Source organism: Pipistrellus hanaki (assembly GCF_964339955.1).
Source record: "Pipistrellus hanaki genome assembly, chromosome: 12".
Lineage (NCBI taxonomy): Eukaryota > Metazoa > Chordata > Mammalia > Chiroptera > Vespertilionidae > Pipistrellus > Pipistrellus hanaki.
This window is the reverse complement of record NC_140514.1, coordinates 12,966,317-12,988,171: the sequence shown is the minus strand read 5'-3', so window position 1 is coordinate 12,988,171 and position 21,855 is coordinate 12,966,317. Positions and strand designations below refer to the sequence as shown.

The 21,855-nt window shown below is 41.7% G+C and overlaps 1 protein-coding gene across 1 annotated transcript in view; it reads right to left on the bottom strand.

The window, feature by feature from the left end:
* ALK (ALK receptor tyrosine kinase) overlaps window positions 1-19,496 on the bottom strand; it is a gene marked incomplete at its 5' end in the record, with an annotated part of 534,776 nt that extends 515,280 nt beyond the window's left edge. Inside the window, one exon of the mRNA XM_084900171.1 lies at window positions 18,812-19,496. Within this exon, the coding sequence (XP_084756297.1) occupies window positions 18,812-19,496 (685 nt within the window). The remainder of the gene's footprint in view (window positions 1-18,811) is intronic.
* Between the last annotated feature and the right edge of the window lie 2,359 nt (window positions 19,497-21,855).

Here is a 21,855-nt window from a genome sequence, read left to right as displayed (position 1 = left end):
AAAATCACCATGGAAAGAGAGAATTACTTTTAATACAGTTGCATAATCCATAATTCAGCAAGATGTTCATGTCTCTTATCTTCTAAAAAGCATGAAATTAAGTTCTAAGCAAAGTGCATAATTTATGAGGAGTGTCTGTGCTGATGATTCCCAAATCCCTACGCCTAGCCCTGCTGCTTACACAAGTTCTAGTCCCATAGTTCTGATCGCCTCCAGGATATTGCTGCCCAGAGTCAGCTATCATCTCAGTTTCCCATGTGCAAACAGAACTTAACTCCTCCTGCCAAATTTCATTTCTTCCCCAATACTTCTTCCCTATCAAAGGAACCAGTTATTCTAATCTTTCTGGCAGATTTTTCTAGAAAAACTTGGAGTTCCCCCTCTTCTGGCTCTGATGCCAAGGTCTATGAAAGTTTTTTGGAGTCAGAGGCAGAAGGGGGAGTTTTATTTTCTCTCTGTTATTTTAACTTTCCTAATCTTCCCTATCCCACCACCCCAAGTGACTAACTCCAGTCTCTACATACTAATCCAGACTGTATACCATTACCAATTAAATTCTTAAAAAAACATCAGAACTATGAATGGCTACTTCTTGCTATGAAAGGGTTAAACACTTGCTTGCTTTCCAAGGCCTTCCTGTCATGTCCTGATCCCATCCTCTTCATCCAACTGTACTTTCCAACATAAAATCTCTTATCCAAACAAAGATGTCCTAGCAAAGCATGAGATTCATAGTAGGTATTCCAGAACTAGTGGTAATCAGACTGAATATAGCACCCCTCAATCCATGCTCCGTGCTCCCCAATCCCTGCCTAGAATGCTCTCCTTTAATCCTGACTCCCCAAACCCTCCTCATCCTCCAGGACCCACAGAGCATCAGCTCCGTCAGGAAGTCACTGCTCATGTCCCCTACTCACTGTTCTTTGCCCCAACACACTCAGCCTTTACACCCATCATCTCTTGTACTATTCCTAATTAATTTGTTGGTAGTGCTTATAGTACTTCCTATTTAACAGAGCACTCTTCTACATTTACAATCTTATTTAATCTTTTCAACAACCCTGTGAGAAGGGAATCATGCTCTGCACTTCACTATGGCTCAAGAGAGTTTAAATGAAGATTGCAAAGCTAATTGATGCTGGTATCAGGTCTTGAATCCCTAACTTTTGATTTCAAATTCTGTATATTTGGTCTTTTTTATTTGACTATAAGTTCTTTAAAGTCAGGGACTACATTTTGTAATTGATGTCCTTTACCCTATAAAACTTTACAAAGTTCTGAACACACTAGAGGTCTCTAGGATTATCTGTAAAAGGGGCAACTGAAGTTAAGAATTGATGAGCCGTTAAGAAGTGAACAGTGAGTTTATAAGATACACAGTGTGTTTACTGGGGCATGGGTTATTACAGATGGAAAGGACTTGCTCAAGTAGCCCTTTAAATATACCCTATTTTCATGCCTCATCCATTCTCTGTTCTTCCTTTCATTGATTCAAAAAGTGTTTACTGCACACCTGACTCATTGGCAAATGAGTCAAATACTTCCTTATCCCTCAATCCTACCTCTAATATAAACCCTTCAGATAAGGAAAAAATACTGTTTTATGTGTGTAGGTAGATAAATAACTATCTATCTATCATCTATCTATCTATTGCCTCTGTCCATACAATTGGACCCTGACTCACTGAAATGATTAAAAGAGAAAACAAAAACAAAGCAACTTGAGTGTGTTTACTATCCTCCTTTCTTCCTATATAATAAAAAGGTAATATGCAAATTGACTATCACTCCAACACACAAGATGGCCATCCCCATGTGGACACAAGATGGCTAGCAGGGGAGGGCAGTTGGGAGGGACCAGGCCTGCAAGGGAGGGCAATTGGGGAGGGGGGAGGGGAGGACCAGGCATGCAGGAGAGGGCAATTGGGGGTGAACATGCTGGCAGGTGGAAGGCAGTTGGAGGCAACAAGACTTGCAAGGAAGGTAAGTTAGGGGTGACTGGGTCAGCAGTGGAGGGCAGTTGGGGGCAACCAGACTGGCAAGAGAGGAAAGATGGGGGCAATCAGGCCTGCAGGGGAGGGCAGTTAGGGTCGACCAGGCCAGCAGGTGTGGGCAGTCAGGCATTAATCAGGCTGGCAGGGTAGTGGTTAGGAGGTGATCAGGCTAGCAGGCAGAAGTGGTTAAGGGCAATTAGGAAAGAGGATAGTAAACTCACTCAAGTTGCTTTTTTCTCATTTGGAGCCAGCAGTCCTGGATTGTGAGAGAAATGTCTGACTGCCCTCGTGGGGTCCCAGATTGGAGAGGGTGCAGGCTGGGCTGAGGGACATACCCCCCTTTACCCCATGCATGAATTTCTACCAAGCCTCTAGTATATCCATAAAAGCACAAAATACTTGGATTTTCTTTTGGGGTGAAAATGAAAATAATTTCTTTAATCTTATCATAGTCTTTATCCATATTAGTTAGAACTAAACAAATCTTCATAACATGCTAGTTGCCAAACATATAAGAATAAAAGAGGGTAATCATTTCTCACAACCTATCCCCAACTATTTGCAGAAATAGCATCTTCCCAAACTTCCAGTAATGTTTTAACACTAGTCCTGGAATTAGTAAAATCACAAAATTTTAATATGAAAGGGATAGTAGAAATTAGGACTCACTTATTTCCTATGACAGAAACTAAGACTCGAGAAAGTTTAGGTGATTTGCCCAGGTTCAAATAGAACAACTCGGCACATCCTAAAATAAACACCTAGTGCCCGACTCCCAGGTACTGAGCTCTCTCCCCTCCTTCTACTGCCTCAATTCATGCAGTTTTCCAAACTTCAGAGTTAATTAATAAGGATTTCTCTACTATGAAAGTAAAAGATCTTATAATGAATGTCTCAAGAGTTTAGAAATAATCTTCAAGACTTAATTAAAATTATTTGACATTTAAAAATAAATAAAACTTACTGGTTCCTATGGGATGGCACTGATTTTCAGATGACTTCAGCTTTTTGAGCAAATAGGTTGCTTTAGTCTACAATATTTAAATATTTTCTTTGTTTAATTTAATTTCTACAAGGTAAATTAATTTTTAGTATAGTTAGATGTCAGTAAAGATGCTATGAAAACAAAGCAACAAAAATAATTAGAAGAAACTCCTTTATTAGTAAAGCAACAATAAAATACAACAGTGGGTAATATTTTCAGTGTTTTAATCACTTGGCAGTGCTATACTATACTCTTTTTAAAAATTATCTAATTTACTCCTAAGAACCTTTAAAAACAAATGCTATCAGAATCTCTATTTTATAGATGAGAATACCAAGAGCAGAAAACATAAGTTACTGTCATAATGCCTTAAGAACTTTGAACTAGTAAGTTCTGAAGCTGAGTACCAGACCCAGAATTAACCCCACATTCTATTTTCTCAACACAGTGCAATACTGTGTCCTTTCAGAAGTAAATGGGTTAACTGATGTTCACAGGGGTTTTTTTGTGTGTTTTTTTAAACAAAACCACCTTTTAGAGCCTCCATTCTGAAAGGAATGCTGCTGTTTCTGATGATAATTGAGTATGAGGCTGAGTAGAGAATTATATTCTAGGCTGGGGGATTATACTTCTATCAGGATTTACACAGCTGGAGCAAGAGAATTCTCTCTCTTGTTTTAACAATAGAAGGTCTTCACTAAAATGGGGATAAGAGATACAAGTAAAAATGTACATATTATAAAATAGTTTGTAGCCGAAACCGGTTTGGCTCAGTGGATAAAGCGTCGGTCTGCGGACTGGAAGGCCCCAGGTTCGATTCTGGTCAAGGGCATGTATCTTGGTTGCGGGCACATCCCCGATGTTTCTAACTCCCTATCCCTCTCTCTTTCTCTCTGCAAAAAATCAATAAAATATATTTTAAAAAATAAATAAAAGGCTTTAAAAAAATAGTTTGTACCTCATCAATGGAAAGGACATGTGGATTGTGGGTCTTTTTCTGGAATTCCACCATATACCATACCACACAGATATGAAAAAAACAAATACAATTTTGTGTTGCAAAGTGCTTTCTTAATATAAACATTCTCATTACCTAACAGGAATCATTTGTGTCTTTGATCTATTCAGATTTTTCACATTTTCTGTTTTCTGAAATGTAAAGATCACTGCTTATACTTAAAAGCACTTACAATTCTCATAGGTCAGACTCTTTGCGTAAATTATACCTAAGTTTAAATTAAGTTTCTTCCCTGAACATTTAAACACATAAATAATCTCTAGCCATCCTAGCTGTCATTTTAAGCTATTTGACATTTATTGTTCTGAAGGCGGGGGGGAGGAGAAAGGTCATATCTATCAAATCTGCATTCATACTTCTGGACATTTTTCTCCAACCAGATTTTCCCAAAATATGATATTGACACTAATATTCTGAAAGGAAGGAAGGCCCCAGCCTGTTTGGCTCAGTAGTTAGAGCTTCAGCCTGAGGAACAAAAGGTCCCAGGTTTGATTCCGGTCAAGGGCACATTGTACCTCAGTTGCAGGCTCCTCTCTGACCTGGGCCCTGGTCGGGGGCAATCACTCGATGTGTTTCTCTCACATTGGTAATTCTCTCTGTCTTTCCCTCTCTCTTACACTCTAAAAATCAATGGGAAAATATCCTCGCGTGAAGATTAAAAAAAAAAATTTAAAAGAAGGAAAAGAAGGGGAGAGGAAGGGAAGAGAAAGCCTTCCTACCTTAGCTGACAAATGTGTATTTAGTAAACCTTACTGTTTCCTCCCTCAGCCACGTTTGTCAAGGAGATGTGTGGGTACAGAAGGACTGGAACATGAAGGGAAAGGCAGGAGCTAGAGAATGCATGGCTTCCTGATCTATTTAGCATGACCTTTGGTCATACTTCATGGAACATATGAAGAACATCTGGACCCCTTTTGAGCTCTCTGTCCTTGGTCTGAACATTTGTCTTCTTGTCTCAAAGAAGGGAGTTCTTTTCCTTCTCTCCACTCACTCTTATTGCAGTTCTGCCCATTCCTACCGCTAAGCTGCAGCAACATAAGGTTAAGAGCCTCACTGTGCTCCGAGATGATCAGATTAAAGTGGTAGAAACTTGTCCTCATTTGAAGCCCACCCCTTAGTAGGGGTGTCGAACTCAATCAGAGAAGGGGCCAAAATCTAAAATCCAGCCTAAATCGCGGGCCGAATGGTTTACTGAACAGTCATAAACTGACAATGTCATAAACTGACAGCGGAGTGCAGTGATGACAGCGTGGTGCGGGCCACATTGCAAGGCCTGGCGGGCTGGATTTGGCCCGCGGGCCTTGTGTTTGACACATGTGCCTTAAGGAGAGGAAGTCAGGAAGGGAAGAAGCAAGCACAGTGAGCACTCTGAAATCCAGAGACAGTGAGGAAGGAAGACAAAAGGAGGCTTCACAGCATTCATCATTGCTTTTTACTATACATTTGCTAGTTTGTACATTTAATATGCTTTCCTAGCCAGTCTGTAAACCTTGTGAGGGCCAAGCCCTGGTCTGTTTTGTTCATCGCTATCTGAGCAGCCCCTACCACAGTGTCTGATATATTGAAGCTGATCAATAATTATTTGTTGAATTAACAATTTAAAAAATAACAATTAAAAAAAAAGGAGGAGGATAAGGAGGAGGAAAAGGAGAAGAAAGAGAAGGAGGAGGGAGGGAGAGAGAGAGAAAGAATGAACGAACAAAAAATGAAGGCAGGGGGAAAGGAAATCTCTACAAAACTATTGTACATAGGGGTCCCCTTGAGTCTTTGGCTGAATATTAAGTTGTTCATTTCATAGGGTGGAATTCCACAAGGCTGAGCAAATAACAGCTAACAGGGAAAAAATACCTTGCAGGGAACTATAAACTGAATAACTTCTGAGCTCACCCAGAATCATAAAATGTTTAAGTGCTTACTAGCCAGAGTTAAGTACTTAAAATCTAGAACGTCGTTGAACATTCAGTGGAGACCCCAGAAAGTTCAAACTGTAGGAGTAGGCCTAAACTAACCATGATTAAACTCCCTCTAACAAACCTTGACAATAATCCTTAAAAGTATTAAATGGATAGGCAAGTAAATTAACTCCCTAGCCAACAAAATTGAATCTTAATGAAGAAAACAAAATCCACAAACTCAGAATGTAATATTTGTAATACACACATTCAATAAAAAATATTACTCAGTGTTCAAAGAAGCAGGAAAATGTGACCTTTAACCAAGAGAAAAATTGATCAATATAAACAGAGAAATGACAGAAATCACTTAATAGACAGAAAGCAATTTTTAAAAAGTTGTAAGTCAATGTGTAAGTGTTTTCATTGAGGGCTTATTTTGTGCTGTTGTTTTAAGAGCATTATATATTATCTCATTTATTTCCATGACAGCCTTCTGAAGGAAGTAATTTCTGTATTATTTTGAGGAAGCTAAAGCACAGAAAGTTTAAGTAACTTGCCTACTATCAACCCAGCTTCTAAGCATTAAGGCTAAGATCTGACCCCAGGTAATATGGGTCTAATTGCTGTGTTCTTTTCTATAGTACCAGACTGCCCAAAAAAAAAAAAAAACTTTAGTACAGTTATTATAAATATACTTAAGGACTTAAAGGAAAACATAATGAGGAGAGAAACAAAAATAGTTATAGAAATTCTAGAGGAAAAAAATACAATATCCAAACTGAAAATTTATTAAATGGGCTTTTCCCCCCCAGCAAGTTAAACATGGCAGAAAAGAGTGAACTTCAAGACAAGCAACAAAAACTATCAAGACTTGCCCAGCCTGTGTGGCTCAGTGGTTGAGCATCAACCTATGAACCAGGAGGTCACGGTTCGATTCCCGGTTAGGGCATATGCCCAGGTTGTGGGCTCTATCCCCAGTGGGGGGCATGCAGGAGACATGGCCCTCACTGGGGATATGTCACAATCAGCTAATCGATGATTCTCTCTCATCATTGATGTTTCTCTCTCCCCCCCTCTGAAATCAATAAAAACATATGTGCTTTTTAAAAAAAACTATCAAGACAAGTTCAGGAAGAAGGAGGGCTGAAAAAATTAATAGGCCCTTAATAAAATATGGTAACACACTAAATAATATAACACTTATAATTAGATACCTAGAAAGGTATTTTACAAATATGATGAAAATTATAAACCCCCCCAAAAAAACAAAAAACTTTTCAACAAATGCCAAACAAGAAACATACATACACACACACACACACACACACACACACACACATACACACACACACACACACACACACTCTACAAGGTACATCATAATCAAATTGTTGAAACCCCATGATAAGGACAAAATCCTAATATAGTAATGGGAGTGGTGAGTTGGACAGAGACATTAGGGGAGATATAAAGGAAACATCTGACTTCTGATCAGAAGCAATGCAAACCATGTAACAATGAGACAAGATCATTCAAGTGCTATCAATCAGAAAGTATATCCAGTGAAAATTTTCTACAGAAATAAAAGCAAAATAAAGATACTTTCAGTAAACAAAGACAGAGAGTTTAAATACAGAACAATAGCATAACATTAAATATTAAATCCTGAAGAAAAATGTTATTCATTGAATGAGGGATTTCCAGTGCAGCAAGATGGAATAAGCCCATTAAATTCTATTTATCCTGCTACTTACAAATAAAAACTCTGAACCAAATACAAAAAACAAACAAACAAACAAAACCCAACTATCAGAAGACTCTGAAAAGTAAATAAAATTAGGAATATTGAGAAAGAGAAGTCAAAATCTAAAAAAGTAGCCCATATGAAGGCAAGTTTTCCCTCTTTACCTCTTTTCTCTTGCATCCGTGAGTCAAGTTCGGGCCCCCATGGGCGGCACCTTTCTTTCCAGCTAAAAGGTCATGAAAAGGGGCTTGATGAGTCAGAGTAAGGAGGAAAATCTCCATTTCTTTTTTTTCCCCTTCTTTTTTTCTCTTATCAACCAGAGCCCTCAACCAGAGTCAGCATGGCTGACCATGACAGCAGCCCAAATTCTAATAGAAACTCTGTTAGAAACCCAGGCCAGAGGACTGGGAAAAGGGGGCCCCTTCAGGCCAAAGAATCTGAAAAGAATCCTTGCTTTGTTTCTCTTTGTTATCTCTCTGTTTTGCCCCAGAACAACCCTAGTGTCAGAAAATGTGCAGCAGTTGTACATATACACAGAAAATCTCAGAGAGGAGAGAGCCATAGAGGGAAACATGTTAATTCTGTGAAGAAACTAGCCCAGGATCCCAGCTCATCTCTGAGTAGCACATATGTGGATATGCAGACAGACTCAAAGCAGCATAACAAAGGCTTTGAGAAAAAACTAAAGTTTAAAACACACCTGAGCCTCAGATCAAACAACATAATGTTCAAAATTTTCCTGGATACAATATAAAAATTAATCAATACACAAAAAAATGTGAGCAATAATTATGGGAAGGATAATCAATAAGTGCCAATAATAAGATGATCCAGATGTTGGTATTATCAGTAAAAAAAATTTAAAGAAGCTATCTATTATAACTATATCCCATAAGGTAAAAGTAAATATTCTTAAAAATTAAATGATAAGGTAGTTCTATGTAGGTAAATAGAAATTATTTTTAAATAGAAAATTTAAACTGAAAAACACAATATCTAAAATTAGAAATTATAGCAAAATGGAAACAGAACAAAGTCAGTAAACTTGAGTTCAGACCATAAAAACTGTTCAATCTACAGAACAGAGCCTAGTTGGGATCGAGCCTACAGCCTGGGCATCTGCCCTGACTGGGAATCACACTGTAACCTCATGGTTCATGGGTCAATGCTTAACCACTGAACCGCACCGGCTGGGCCAAAATTGAATTTTTAAAAGTCACACAAGATACAACTATGTGTTTTCTCTAATAAAGATACCAAATATAAAGACATAAATTAAAAGTAAAAGAATACAACAAATATACCATGCAAGCACTAACCACATATAAATATTACTAAGAATAAAATAAAATATGGCATGATAATAAGAGAGTCAAATAATCAAAAGAAGACACCTAACAATTCAAAATTCATGAAGCAAAATTTAACAGAATTGCAAGGAGAAACAAGCAAGACAAAACTTGGAGATATCAGCACTCCTTTATTGGTAATACATGTAACAGACAGAAAATCCATAGGATACAAAAAACCTGAACAAAACTATTAACCAAACTGACCTAACTGACATTGAACCCTCCACCCAATAACAGCAGAAAATTGTGTCCTTTTTGCCGAAACTGGTTTGGCTCAGTGGATAGAGCATCAGCCTGCGGACTTAACGGTCCCAGGTTCGATTCCGGTCAAGGGCATGTACCTTGGTTGTGGGCACATCCCCAGTAGGAGGTGTGCAAGAGGCAGCTGGTCGATGTTTCTTTCTCATTGATGTTTCTAGCTCTCTATCCTTTTCCCTTTCTCTCTGTAAAAAACTAATAAAAAATATATATATTTTAAATTGTGTTCTCTTCAAAGTGTATATGAAACATTCAGTAAGACAAACTATAAAATAAACCTTAAAAATTTGTAAATAATTGAAATAAAACCAAGTATGTTCTCAGACAATATCAGAATTAAACTGGAAAACAGTAAGAGAAAAATAATTGGGAAAATGACCAAATATTCTGACCTAAAACACACATGAATAACCATGGGTCAAGGAGAAAGCCAAATGGAAAATTAGAAAGTATTTTAATTGAATATAAATGAAATTCTATTACAACATAATGAAATTTTTTAATACAGCTGAATGTTATTAGAAGAAATTTTTGCATTACATGCTTATATTAGAAAAAGAAGAAAGGTGCCAAATCAATTATCTGAGCTTTCAACTTAAGAATCTAGAAATAAGAAGAGCAAATTAAACCCAAGGCAAACAAAATAAAGGAAATTTAATAAAATAAGAACAGAAATCAATGAAATTGAAATAAAATTTAAAAAGAGAAGAAACTGGTATCACAGAAAGTTAGTTTTTTTAAAAATCAATAAAATTTGTAAACCTCTAGCCAGGATTACCACCAAGAGAGAGATTATATAAAGTATGAAAGAGGGGACATCACTAAATACCTTACAAACATTAAAAAAAAAAAAAACAATAAGAGGATATTATGAACAACTTACTCTATGTTAACTCAACAACTTAGATAAAATGGACTAAATTTCTTAAAAGATACAAATGGCTAAAGTTCACATAAGAATAAATAATCTGAATAATCCTATAATTGGTGTAAAATAAATCTAATTAGTAATCAATAAATCTAGTCCTTGGTAGGAGAATGATAAATTATCTTATCTATATATATAAAAACCTAAGCAACTGTTCAACCATTCAACCTGTAGCTATGATGTGCACTGACCACCAGGGGACAGATGCTCAACACACAAGCATGGAAACATGGAACAGATTGGTGAATCTCCAAGGGAAGGGGAGAGGAGGGAGCATAGGAAAAGATTAACTGAAGATCTTATATGCATATTAGAGACCCAGTGCATAGATTCATGCACTGGTGGAGTCCCTCAGCCTGACCTGCAGGGATTGGCTCTCTGACATTCCCCAAGGGGCCCCGGATTATGAGAGGGTACAGGCCAGCCCAAAGGATCTACCCCACCAGTGCATTCGTGCCTCTAGTATTCACATAAGGAATAAAACACAGAAATTTAAAAGAGAAAGAATACTGGTATACACAACAACCTTGGTGAATCCTACAGAAGTCAAATTACATAAAAGAAGCCTAACACAAAAGGGTATTAGTACATATAATCTCATTCTATATACTTAAAGTTAAAAAATAAGCAATACTAATTGATTACATGGAAATCAGAAGAATGCTTACCTTGGGTATTGGGGAGATACAGACTAGAAAAGGACTGGAGAGAACTATCTGGGATATAAGAAATGTTCTGTATCTTTATCTGAGCAGTGATTATATGGATTCTGCACAAGTGAATTATCATCAAGCTGTACACAAATCAATGCATTCAATACTATTTATTATATTTATCATTCTTCAATTAAATTTTTTTTCTGATGTAAAATGCAGGTTCTTATGTCCTATACCAGAGATTCCTTTCCAGAAAAGTTTGTAATTGAGAAAACTGACTCCAATGAAAAAACACATTTTGAGAAACCTTGGGGAGGAGCCATATAAACCCTTTTCAGGACTACTGAACTGTTAACTAAAACCCAAGACCTACCTCAAAGTCTGGTACCTGTGTACTGCTGCTCCTTAAGCCAAGGGTTGGTTGAAAACATAGGTGGATGAAGCGGAATCTCAGCACTTTTTATGATCTTGTATATTCATTTTTCTACTACCTTATATATTTATTCTTAATAACCCACACTGAAGCCTTTCATATAAGTTATAGCATACAATGCTCTAGAGACTCCATGAGGAAGTCAAGAAAAGTTTTGTGTTACCTCCTTTAGGAACAAAAATGCAGAAGCTCAACAAGATTAAGGGAGTTTCACAAGATTTCAAACCTAATAACAAGCACCTATACTAATAAAAGCCAAGGTGGCCCTCGCACCCTCCTGCAGCACCACCACATCATCACAAGATGGCCACCACAAGATGGTCACCACCACGTCATCACAAGATGGCCACCACAAGATGGCTGGCAGGGGAGGGCAATTGTGGGCAATAAGGCTGTCAGGGGACGGCAGTTGGAGGTGAACAGGTGAGCAGGGTAGGGCAGTTGGGGGCAATCAGGCTGGCAGGGGAGGGCATTTAAGGGCTCACCAAAACAGGTACAAGAATACCTCCTACCCCCTCACTACCTCACTGCCAGGCCAAAACCCTCTTTTAACTTCTCCTTTCTCATACTTTGACCTGTGTAAAAGAGCCAGGTCATCACCAGACTAAGAAAGACTGGCCACATCCTAGTCCAGAGGACAAACAATGGATCTAAGGGAGAAAGCATCCATAGGGCTCCTTGATAGCTTTATTCACAGCTCTGTCCATGTGGCTCCTGAACATCTATAATCATTCTCCCCAATACTACCTATTCTTCACCTACTCCCAAGCAGAGATGATGTCCATGAGCTTCTTTTGGAGGCAATCACTCAACTATGGCTTATAAAAGCAAACAAACAAGTAAACAAAAAATAAACACACTTCACCTATAAAATGTTTTGTGGTTACTTAACAGCTTCTTTTAGGTTGAGGTACTTTCCTAAGGCAACCTCCCACCAAAATCCCTGGGCCCTGTGTTTTCATGGAATCTCAAAGGTTTAACTGCTATTAAAGGGCTCATGTCCATTAACCAAGTGGTACTTTCCATCTCTCTCTCCTGCCTTCCACTTGACAATGAATGGTGAGGCTAGAAATGTAAGGAAAGGGCACAGCTTCAGCTGATTATAACAAAGAAGTTACCGGAGGCCAGTGGCCCAGCACCTCTCTAGGCATGGAGGGGCTAGAACTGCATAGATCTCCCTGTTAGGGAAGATCGCTATCAAAAAACTACTCTTCTGTAAAACCTGTCATGTTCTTCCTCAGGATTCGATTTCATACTTTTAAAAAGTTAAGGCTTGGTGTCTTTCTATAGGAGAAAAATAATTGGGTTATGAATATAGTGCTTTAATCTTTGGACTGAATCCAGGGTCAAAAAACCTACAAGAAGATACAAGCTGATAGAAATTAATTAAATACCACACCTCAATCCTTTTTCTCATCCACAATTCGGAGAAAGACAGACCTCCCATAGTGAGAAAATGGAAACTAGCACACTGGTTTCTCTCCTCATTTCCACCAGATCTCATCTCTTATCTCTTGGAAATTAGAAGTTCGTCACATGGGGAACCCACAGCTACCAGTGTTGCCACATATGGCCACAAATAAGGACTGCACAACTCCAGATGGCACCATACAAATAGACTAAAATGTATATGCAATGCTGGGGTGTTGTTCCTGCTGTGGAAAGCCATATGGTTCATATTGATGGAGTACTTTATTGTGTGTATTTTATTGGGTTAAGTATTTACATGTATCATCTAATTTAATCTCTATGACAATGTCTCGAGATAGGAACTATTACCATTCCCATTTTTCTAATAATGAAACGTGGCCTCAAAAATTTTAAGTCAAGGCTATTTAACACCAAATATTTTTTGCAAAACCTTATAACAAGGATAAATTAAAGTTTTTCATCTATTTATATGTTTTGGTTGTTTATAATCTGCACCTTGAGATGATTCCCTTAGTGGAAAGAGCCCTCATTTGAACAAAAGGTCTGTGATCCTATTCAGTAACACACCTCATAATCTCTCAATTCATAAATGAAAGTTTCATATATATTACTTCCTACCTATATAACCTTGAAAAAGTATTTTCAAACACCTAGATTTGGTTACTCCATTTATAAAATAAAACAAATACTTGTGCTACCTACTGTAGGATTGGTAAAAAATAATAAATGTGAAAGTGCATTATAAATTGTAAAGTCTCACACAACAACAGGATAGTATCCTCTATAATAAAGAGGTGATATGCAAATTGACCCTCATGCCCTCACATCACAAGATGAACACCCCCACGTCATCACAAGATGGCCACCCCCACATTGTCACAAGATGGCTGCCAGGGGAGGGCAGATGGGAGGGACCAGGCCTATAGGGAGGGCAATTGGGGGGGGGGGGCAGGCCTGCAGGGGAGGGCAGTTGAAGGTAATCAGGCTGGCAAGGGAGGGCAGTTGGGGGCAACTGGGCAGGCAGAGGAGCATTAGGTGTCAATAATGCCAGCAGGTAAGCAATTAGGTGTCAATCAGGCCAGCAGGGGAGCGGTTAGGGGGCTATCAGGCTGGCAGGCAGAGTGGTTAAGGGCAATCAGGCAGCCAGGCAGGCAAGTGGTTAGGAGCCAGCAGTCCCGGATTGTGAGAGAGATGTCTGACTGCTGTTTTAGGCCTGATCCTAAAGGGGTCCCAGATTGGAGAGAATGCAGGCTTGGTTAAGGGACACGCCCACACACCCCAAGGCCTCTGATAATGGTTATAAAGGCAAAATGTCCTTTAGGGGTCAGGCTGGGCAAATTCCCATGAAGTGAGTTTATCAAGCAGTAATCTGTAATCAGAAGAGTGGCAAGGGACTGCAACTTCTGCAGACCCAACTCTGCCTCTCTTCTCCCTCCAGGCTAATCCCTCTGACCTTCACCTTTCAAATAGCTATATTTACTCACAGCATTGCAAAAGGTTTTTAGGTAGCCAGTAGGAGTCCACCAAATCTAGAACTTATATCTTCTCTGTCCAATGACTTGATGATGCACACACCTATAGATGTATCTTAATGCTGTGGTGAGTATGCCTCCCCACAATGGACGTACAGACAACACCCCACAGAAATACTCTGTGTTCAATCTGGCAGAGAAGACTAAACCCAGTAATTTCAAAATATTTTTCATTAACAACCTTCTTGTAAGCACTTCCCACCAACTTCAAAGATGCATATGCAATTATTTTCTTTTTCTCCTAGAAACACCAATACTCAAAGGTTCTCAAGAGTTATATCTCACCATGGCAATCACTTTGTCAGTTATATAGCTGTCTAATCACTATGGTGTACACTTGAAATGAATCCAATATTGTATGTAAACTATAATTGAAAAATTAAAAATAAGTTAATAAAACCAAAAAAATAGTTGTATCTCAAAATATCCTGATTCCTGTCACTGTTTCCCACACCAGATCTCCTGCCCATTGTGGCTTCTCAACATGTGAAAATATAGAACTGATTAATTATGAACTCTGTGGCTTGTCTGACCCACATCTCACCTTACTCTTTGCTCCCTTGGAGTTCCATTCCATAGTGGTGGAGTATCAATTACAGAAAATAAGGTTTCCCTGATACCCAATCTGAAGTTTCCTTCTACAAGTATCATCCTATTACTTCTATGGACCACACTATATAATTCCTCTCCTTCACTGCCACTCTCTCTTCAGATATCTGTAGATTGTTATCATAGCTTTCTCTTCATTGCTACTTGGCCCAGACATATATATTTAATTATTTTCATCTGTCATCATAAATCAGTCCCTTTAACTCTTAAATCAGCTCTCTGCTCTTCTCTGGACTAGTTCCAACTTTCCCAATTCACCTCCAATAACTGATATTCCTTCTGGGAGCTGAATTTCATTTCTATCTTCTTCAGCTCTCTTTGTCCTTCCAGAAATGAAATGGGAAGGGACTGACAGATATGTGAGGTTAAAAGTCGGATGTATTAAATTACATACATCTATTTTAAATTGATCAAGTCTTTTCACAGTACATGTGAAATCCCTAGTCATATAGCCCCTTTCTTGAAGTGGGAAGAAGTAGAGTGATTACAGGGAAATAGGTCCTCCGAACCCACAAATCATCATTTGTAGGCCTCTTTCTAGGAATGGCAGAAGCAAAATGTTAAAACATCTATAAAATAGGCTACAAAATGTGGCTGTAAGCTATATGATGGCTTCCAGGCAGACATCTTTTCTGAGGTTTGGGGCACTATCACTGATACAGTCCCAGTAATAGCCTCTCTACCTCTTCTCCAGGAATGGGTTCTATGGGGAGCTGCCTCAGACTTTGAAATGCTAACCCCATTTGTGAGTTCAAAGCAACCCACATAGAAAAAAATAGCATTTAATGTATTATAAGTCCTCTCAGGGATCCTTTTGTCCTCTCAGCCAAGCCAAACCACAAGTAATTCAGTTATTGCTTTGTCTTGACTGGGTACTTTTCCATTTTTACCCCATCCCTAGTTATGGTCCTACACAGAGTTAGGAAGCTATCTTCAGTCAGACAAATGAACTACTTTAGGCCCTTCACCACAACAGTAACAGAACTCCCATCTTCTTCTCTTCCCTCCCAACAGAAAACTCCATCAGCATGATTGTGCCCCTCAAGACTAGACCACCAGTCAGTTGGAAAGAATTCAGAAAAAATAAACTAAGTTGTGCCTATTTTCCCTTTGTATACTTGAAGAGCCTATGTCACAGAAGAGTTAAATGTCTTTTCTATAAATCACAGCCTATATAAAAAGATTAAATCCATTACCTCAAACATGATAAATAGTAAAATCAATCCAAGTGTGAGAACCTATGCTTAAATTTTCAAACAAGAAAATGAATGAAACCATAATGATGTAAGTTGCCCCAAACACAAAACATGATATGCAGGGTGTGTCCATTCCCTGTGCTTTACTGTCATCATGGCTTCTGTGGTTTATACATGCAACATTCTCTTTTACAGCCTAATGTCTTTATAATGGATATAAAAATGACTTCTCTGGGAATATGGATTCTCTCCCCTCTTTCCCCCCTCCCCCACTTTACTGCTTTCATGTCTATGGGCATCTCTAGAGCTTTCCCATCACCTCTTGTTAAATGACCATGGGTTCTAGCAATCTAGATCCACTGTTGATCCACTACTGCTGGGAAGGTCTTACAATGGAGACTATATCTGAATGTAAGACAGGAAGCTAGTCCTGCCTGGCCAGATGCCTAACTGAAGACAGTATACATCTCAGAGCAGGAGAGTCCAGCCTTTTCCAAGTGTGAACACCACAAGGCCCAAAGTGCTTTTCAATAAGCTGGCTGTCTCTCTGGAGGTCATGGGGAGCTCATCCAGTTACACTTAGTGTCTTATTTGTTCCCATCAATTATCATTTGGTCCCAATCCTGCTGAAAAATGCTTGGCCAAAATTTCTAGCTTTTTAATGGCAGAATCCTGGCTCTTTCTCAAACAGGATTGCTAGATGTGTCAAATGATGCATGAGGGCTTGGTCCAGTTGCCAAATGGACTGTGCTGCTGAGGGAGGACTTGGGGTGCTCACAGCGCTTCCCTACCATCAGTATCAGAGCAGCTCTTAAAGCACACTCCTCTCTACATGAAACTCCCCCACTCAGCAGCTTCATCTCTTATCTAAGGCTCGACTAGATTATATTCTTCAAATGCATTACACATGTGACACTTCAGAGACATCCACTAATAACTTCATGCAACCTGTTTGTATTAGGCAAGTTCAGGATCACAGAAAGACCCCTTTTACCTGTCACCAACATCTAACAACAGGTGATCTAGACTGCTAGGGCCTGTGGTCACTTAACAAGAGGTGATGGGAGAGCTTTAGCGATGCTCATAGACATGAAAGCAGTAAAGTGGGGGGCGAAATCCGCATTCCCAGAGAAGTCATTTTTATATCCATTACAAAAACATTAGACATTAAAAGAGAATGTTGCATGTGTAACCCACAGAAGCCACAATGACATTAAAGCACAGCTGTTCTTTTATGAAAGTTTCTGTGGTGAGACAACAGTATTGGTCTCCTAACTCATCAGACCCTACCTCTTACTATGGATTAATATATATTTCACCATTGAGTAGAAAGGAGTCATTTTACATGTCAATGCCAACAATGTTAATGCTGAAATATGCACCCAAACTCTGTTTTGATTGAGGACCACATACCAGTATGTTTACTGTGCAATGACTGAGGAACCTCAGCTTTTGAATATCCCTGCGGATGAGAGGATTGCATGTATATGGAAGTATGTGTGTGTTGAGGCAAGCATGGAGATACTTGTAGCTCTACAATGGGCTTTTTTCAATGCTTTCCATCCAATTAATTCTAGACATTAGTAACCACTGGAGCATAAGAATTTCATTTCTTTCTGATGATGAGAATGACATAAAAGATGCTGGGTTTGCTCAAAAGAATTAGTGTAGGCTTTTAAAAGGCATGGTTTCTTTTCTGTGCTTTCTCATTCATTTCCATTGTCTATTTTATTTACGAGTCTTTCCCCTGTGGCCTTATAAGAGAAATCTCCATTCAAAACCACCTGATTTTCCAGTTAAGGATATTATGGGAAGAGATAGAAGTAATTGCCTACACACATACTCACACACATATACACACACAACCAACTCGGCAAATGTGGGCAGAAAAATGAGAGAGTAAATGGAACAGAAACCTCATTTCAGGAGTCTCCAGCAGAGAGATCTGCAGTGAAACAGGCCTGCCAGAGACCGGCATCCAGAGCTGCTGCTGCTGCAGACATTCAAGCTAAGAATTGGAGGGAAGGAAGGGGGCAGGGGAAGAGAGGAAAATCAACTATTATCTCTCCCTGACTTCACAGTGACTCCCCAAAGGAAGGCAATCTTGGCAACTTCAGTCCCTCACTTCGCATCTTCCTTCTTTCCCCTGTCCCTTAGTTCCTCTGGGATTCTCTTACCGAAATCTGAGAGGAATAAGAGTTTGAATAGATAGCAGACTGGGGTTGGGGAGGAGGGAGTAGAACAAATTCATGAAGAAGAGGCACCCCCTAGGTAACCCAACATTTGAAGGAAATAGCTGGTTGGAATTCAATATGACGAGGAATTCTACATTCCCTGAGAAAGTATACCACATTACTCAAACCTGTGGTAGCCAAACAGAGGAGCAAGAGGAAGGGAGGATGGGCAATAGTTTTGAGCTCTAGAACTAAACTTGAAACATACAAGCAATAGGTTCATTTCAATTTCACAGAGACCCCCCCTAAAAAGGGCATCAATTTTGGTTGGGATCCCATGTAAATCAGGAGAAGGCATTCTGCCAGGAGCAGAAAACTTTTTTCCCCAATTTGGTTGCTGAAGAGGAAAGAAGATCCTTAGGGAAAGACTGCCTTTTTGCGGGGAGGGAGGGAGAAAATATGGTCTAACAAGGGGGAGAGGTTTGCAGGAGGAGGAAAGGGGACCAGAGACTGAGGTTTTGGAAAAGGGAGTTCATTGACAGTGGATCCAAATCGATGTGTCTAACAAAAAACAAATCCCTACAAACTCAGGCGAGAGCTGCTCACCGATCCTGAAGATCTGAAAGAGAAGGCGGGGCTGAGAGGCGCGGATCGCTGCTGACAGCTTTCCCTCTCTGCCCACTTCGGACGCCTTCTTCTCAGGCATCAGGCGGATCCTCAGCCGCCCTTCGCCATGGCGAATCCACCAGCCGAACAGCTCGCTGAGGTTGAACTGGAGCAGCCCAGCGGTCGCCTCCTCTGGGGGCCCCACGCAGCCCTCAAGAATGGACTCCTCTCCCAACTCTAGCACAAGCTGCTTGGCCCGCCGTAGCTTGCGAACCGAGCCGCCCTTCAGCACCCTGGACAGCGTCCGCGCCGGGGCTGGCGAGGAGCTGGCTCCCGCCGTCCTAACTCCGGGCGGTGGCCCCACGAGCCTGAGCAACGGGGCGCAATCTAGAGCCAGCGAGCTGCGCGCCTCCAGCCTGCCGGCCCTTGGCTGCGAGGGGGATGGCGGCGGCGGCAGCAGCAGCTCCCGGGCATAGACGCGGAAGAGCGAGGGCACCACGAAGTCCACCGCCAGGCTCTTCCTCTGCAGGCGCGAGTAGCTCAGCGGCTCCCGGGGCTGCAGCGCAGACCCCATGGCCAGTGGTGAGCCCACGCTCTGGTTGGCCTCGGTCTCGGTCCCAGGGCCAGAGGCTGCTGCTGAAAGCAGAGGCGACAGCAGCAGCCACAAGAGTCCTAGGGCTCCCATCCCGCCAGAAAGGTTATGTATAGGAGTCTCCCGACTCTCCGGAATCCAGCCTCTCACCCTTCTCTCCCAAATGAGAAGGGGTTCCAAACAGTCCTTGGTCCTGAAGGCTCCTTCCACCTGATGTCTATGGAATTAATGCGTGCACTCGGTTCTCTCGCTTTCCTCCAACTGCAAGGAGGCCAGCAGGAGTCTCAATGAAACAGGGCTGAAAGCTCAGGGGCGTGTCAAGAAACCCTGAAGTGCATTGGGCTTAGCAGCCGAGACCCTGTGCCTCTTTTGTGACTGTAGCTCGCTGCCCTCTGGAAGGAGAGAAACTACAATGGTTCAAAGGTAGGTGGCAATTGGGTACTGTCCTCTCCTGCCTCCCATGGCCTGAGCTGTGGTCTGTCCGCTCTCGATTGTCCTCCAAAACTCAACTTTCCAGCTGGACACAGTGGCTCTGAGCTGTTGTCTGCTGTCCCGGGCGGCTGCCGCACACCTTTGGGCTCCTCTGACCCTCTCGCCCCTTGAAGGAAGGGGTGCCGATGGATGGCGGAGACTGCTTTCTCGTGCACCCTCCTGAGACCCTCCGGAGCAGGAAGTCTTTGGGCTGCGCCGCTTGCTTAAACTTCTGGGCTTGAATTGAGCTCCCGCTGGGAAGCGGAGGCTCAAGCCTCCGCAGCGCAAGTTTGAAGCAGCATCCTTGCTCTCCTCCCGCGTCTCTTCTCAGAGTTCTGGGGCGCTACCAAAGAAAGCACCCCAGCGGCAGCAGCAGAATGAGAGCATTCAGGACAGGAGAGCCTGAAATCTTGCTGCCCCGTTCTCACCCATCGGCAGCCTCCGCCGCTTCGGATAGGCTGGCCGGAGGGCGGCTCGAAGGTGCCGCGTTGCCCCGCGACCCTCCGGACAGCGGCGGCGCCGGGAGGTGCCAGCTGCTGCTGCCGCTGCTGCCCAGGAGCCGCTGGATCCCATCTGCCCGGGCGCCCGCCACTCACATCTAGCGGGCAGAGCCGAGAGCGCGCCCGGGAGGGGGCGGGGACGCGGAGGGGGCGGGACTCAAAAGCTTACTCCTCCGCCGCGGCCAGACCTACGCAAACCTGCCCCGCCCTGCTCGCATCCGCCTACCAATGGCGTGGCGATGTCGGCTCTTATGCAAATCTGCAGAGGCCTGGGCATTCATTGAGAAAAGCACAAAGCTCGCCCCACCCTCCCTCCTCTTCTTTCCCCCTTCTCCAGATTCCCTTCCCTATTTCTCTGCTGTGTGAACGGGAGCTTCTTTTAGATAAATGGGAGGATGGAAGAGGCATGTGTAATCAAGCACTCTCCCTAAGTATGCATTTAGGAGATTAAACAGGACTGACTTCGGAAAATCGGGTATTGGAATAAAACTGGAGGCCAGGGTCAGGAAGGAGGGGGAGAAGAGGCAGGGTGACAAAGCCAAATGCCAGGACAGCTTGGATTAGAAACTGAGAGACTCTTCTTGAGCCTTCTATTATTTGAATGTATTCCTGGGAACCTTGTGATTGATGGGCCATCCACACAGGGAGAGCTGGCAAGGTTGTGGGGTGGGGAGTGGTAGTGATCTCCCAGATTTCTTCGGCTACCATAAATACTTTTCAGACCTGCCAGTTCCTCTTCCCCACCTCCCCCTGCCCCAGTTTCCTCAGACTAGTGTTTACATGTGTCACCTCCTTCAGTTTCAGTGAGGTAAATATTTTAAATTCCAGTTTGGGAGACGAGGTTGGAGACAACGAACTGGGTCGTAGAAATCTTAATTGGTTTTCCTTGGGTCACAGTTACACATGCCTCCCAAGCCCTTACTCATGTGCTCTTAACCACTGCTCTGCCATACCACCCCTACCCACCTCATCCCTTTAAGAAAGAGGCCAAGAAGATCTAGGGGTGACTTAGCTGGAAGGAGTAATGATCTGATACTCTTGCCGTCAGCCTTGAGAGTTCAGAACAGCAGGCCTTTCTTTATTCACCTGTAAAGTAAGGACTGCACCTCTGGTCTCCTTCCCTTCATCTCTCTCCCAGCTGCCAAGACAGAACTCAGATAATGGCTGTGTTTTCAGCAAGTGGCTCCCTAGAACCAGAGATAAAACAACAATCTTTGGTTCACATAAACTCCTCTGTTCCTTCTTCTCAAAGGTTGATTGTCGGGACTGTGCTAACTGGGGGGAGTTAAAAATAAGGCAAGATCCTCCCTTGAGGAGATCACAGCCTAGCAAGTAGCAGATGAGTTTCTTAGTGGAATCAGAGCACAGAGTAGAGTTCAATCTCCCTCAATGAGCTACAAAAGACTGTAGTAACTTGCCCACTGCCCCACAGGAAGTGGTGGCCAAGCAGGGCCCTGTTCTCCCAGGCTTCACTCTGTCCA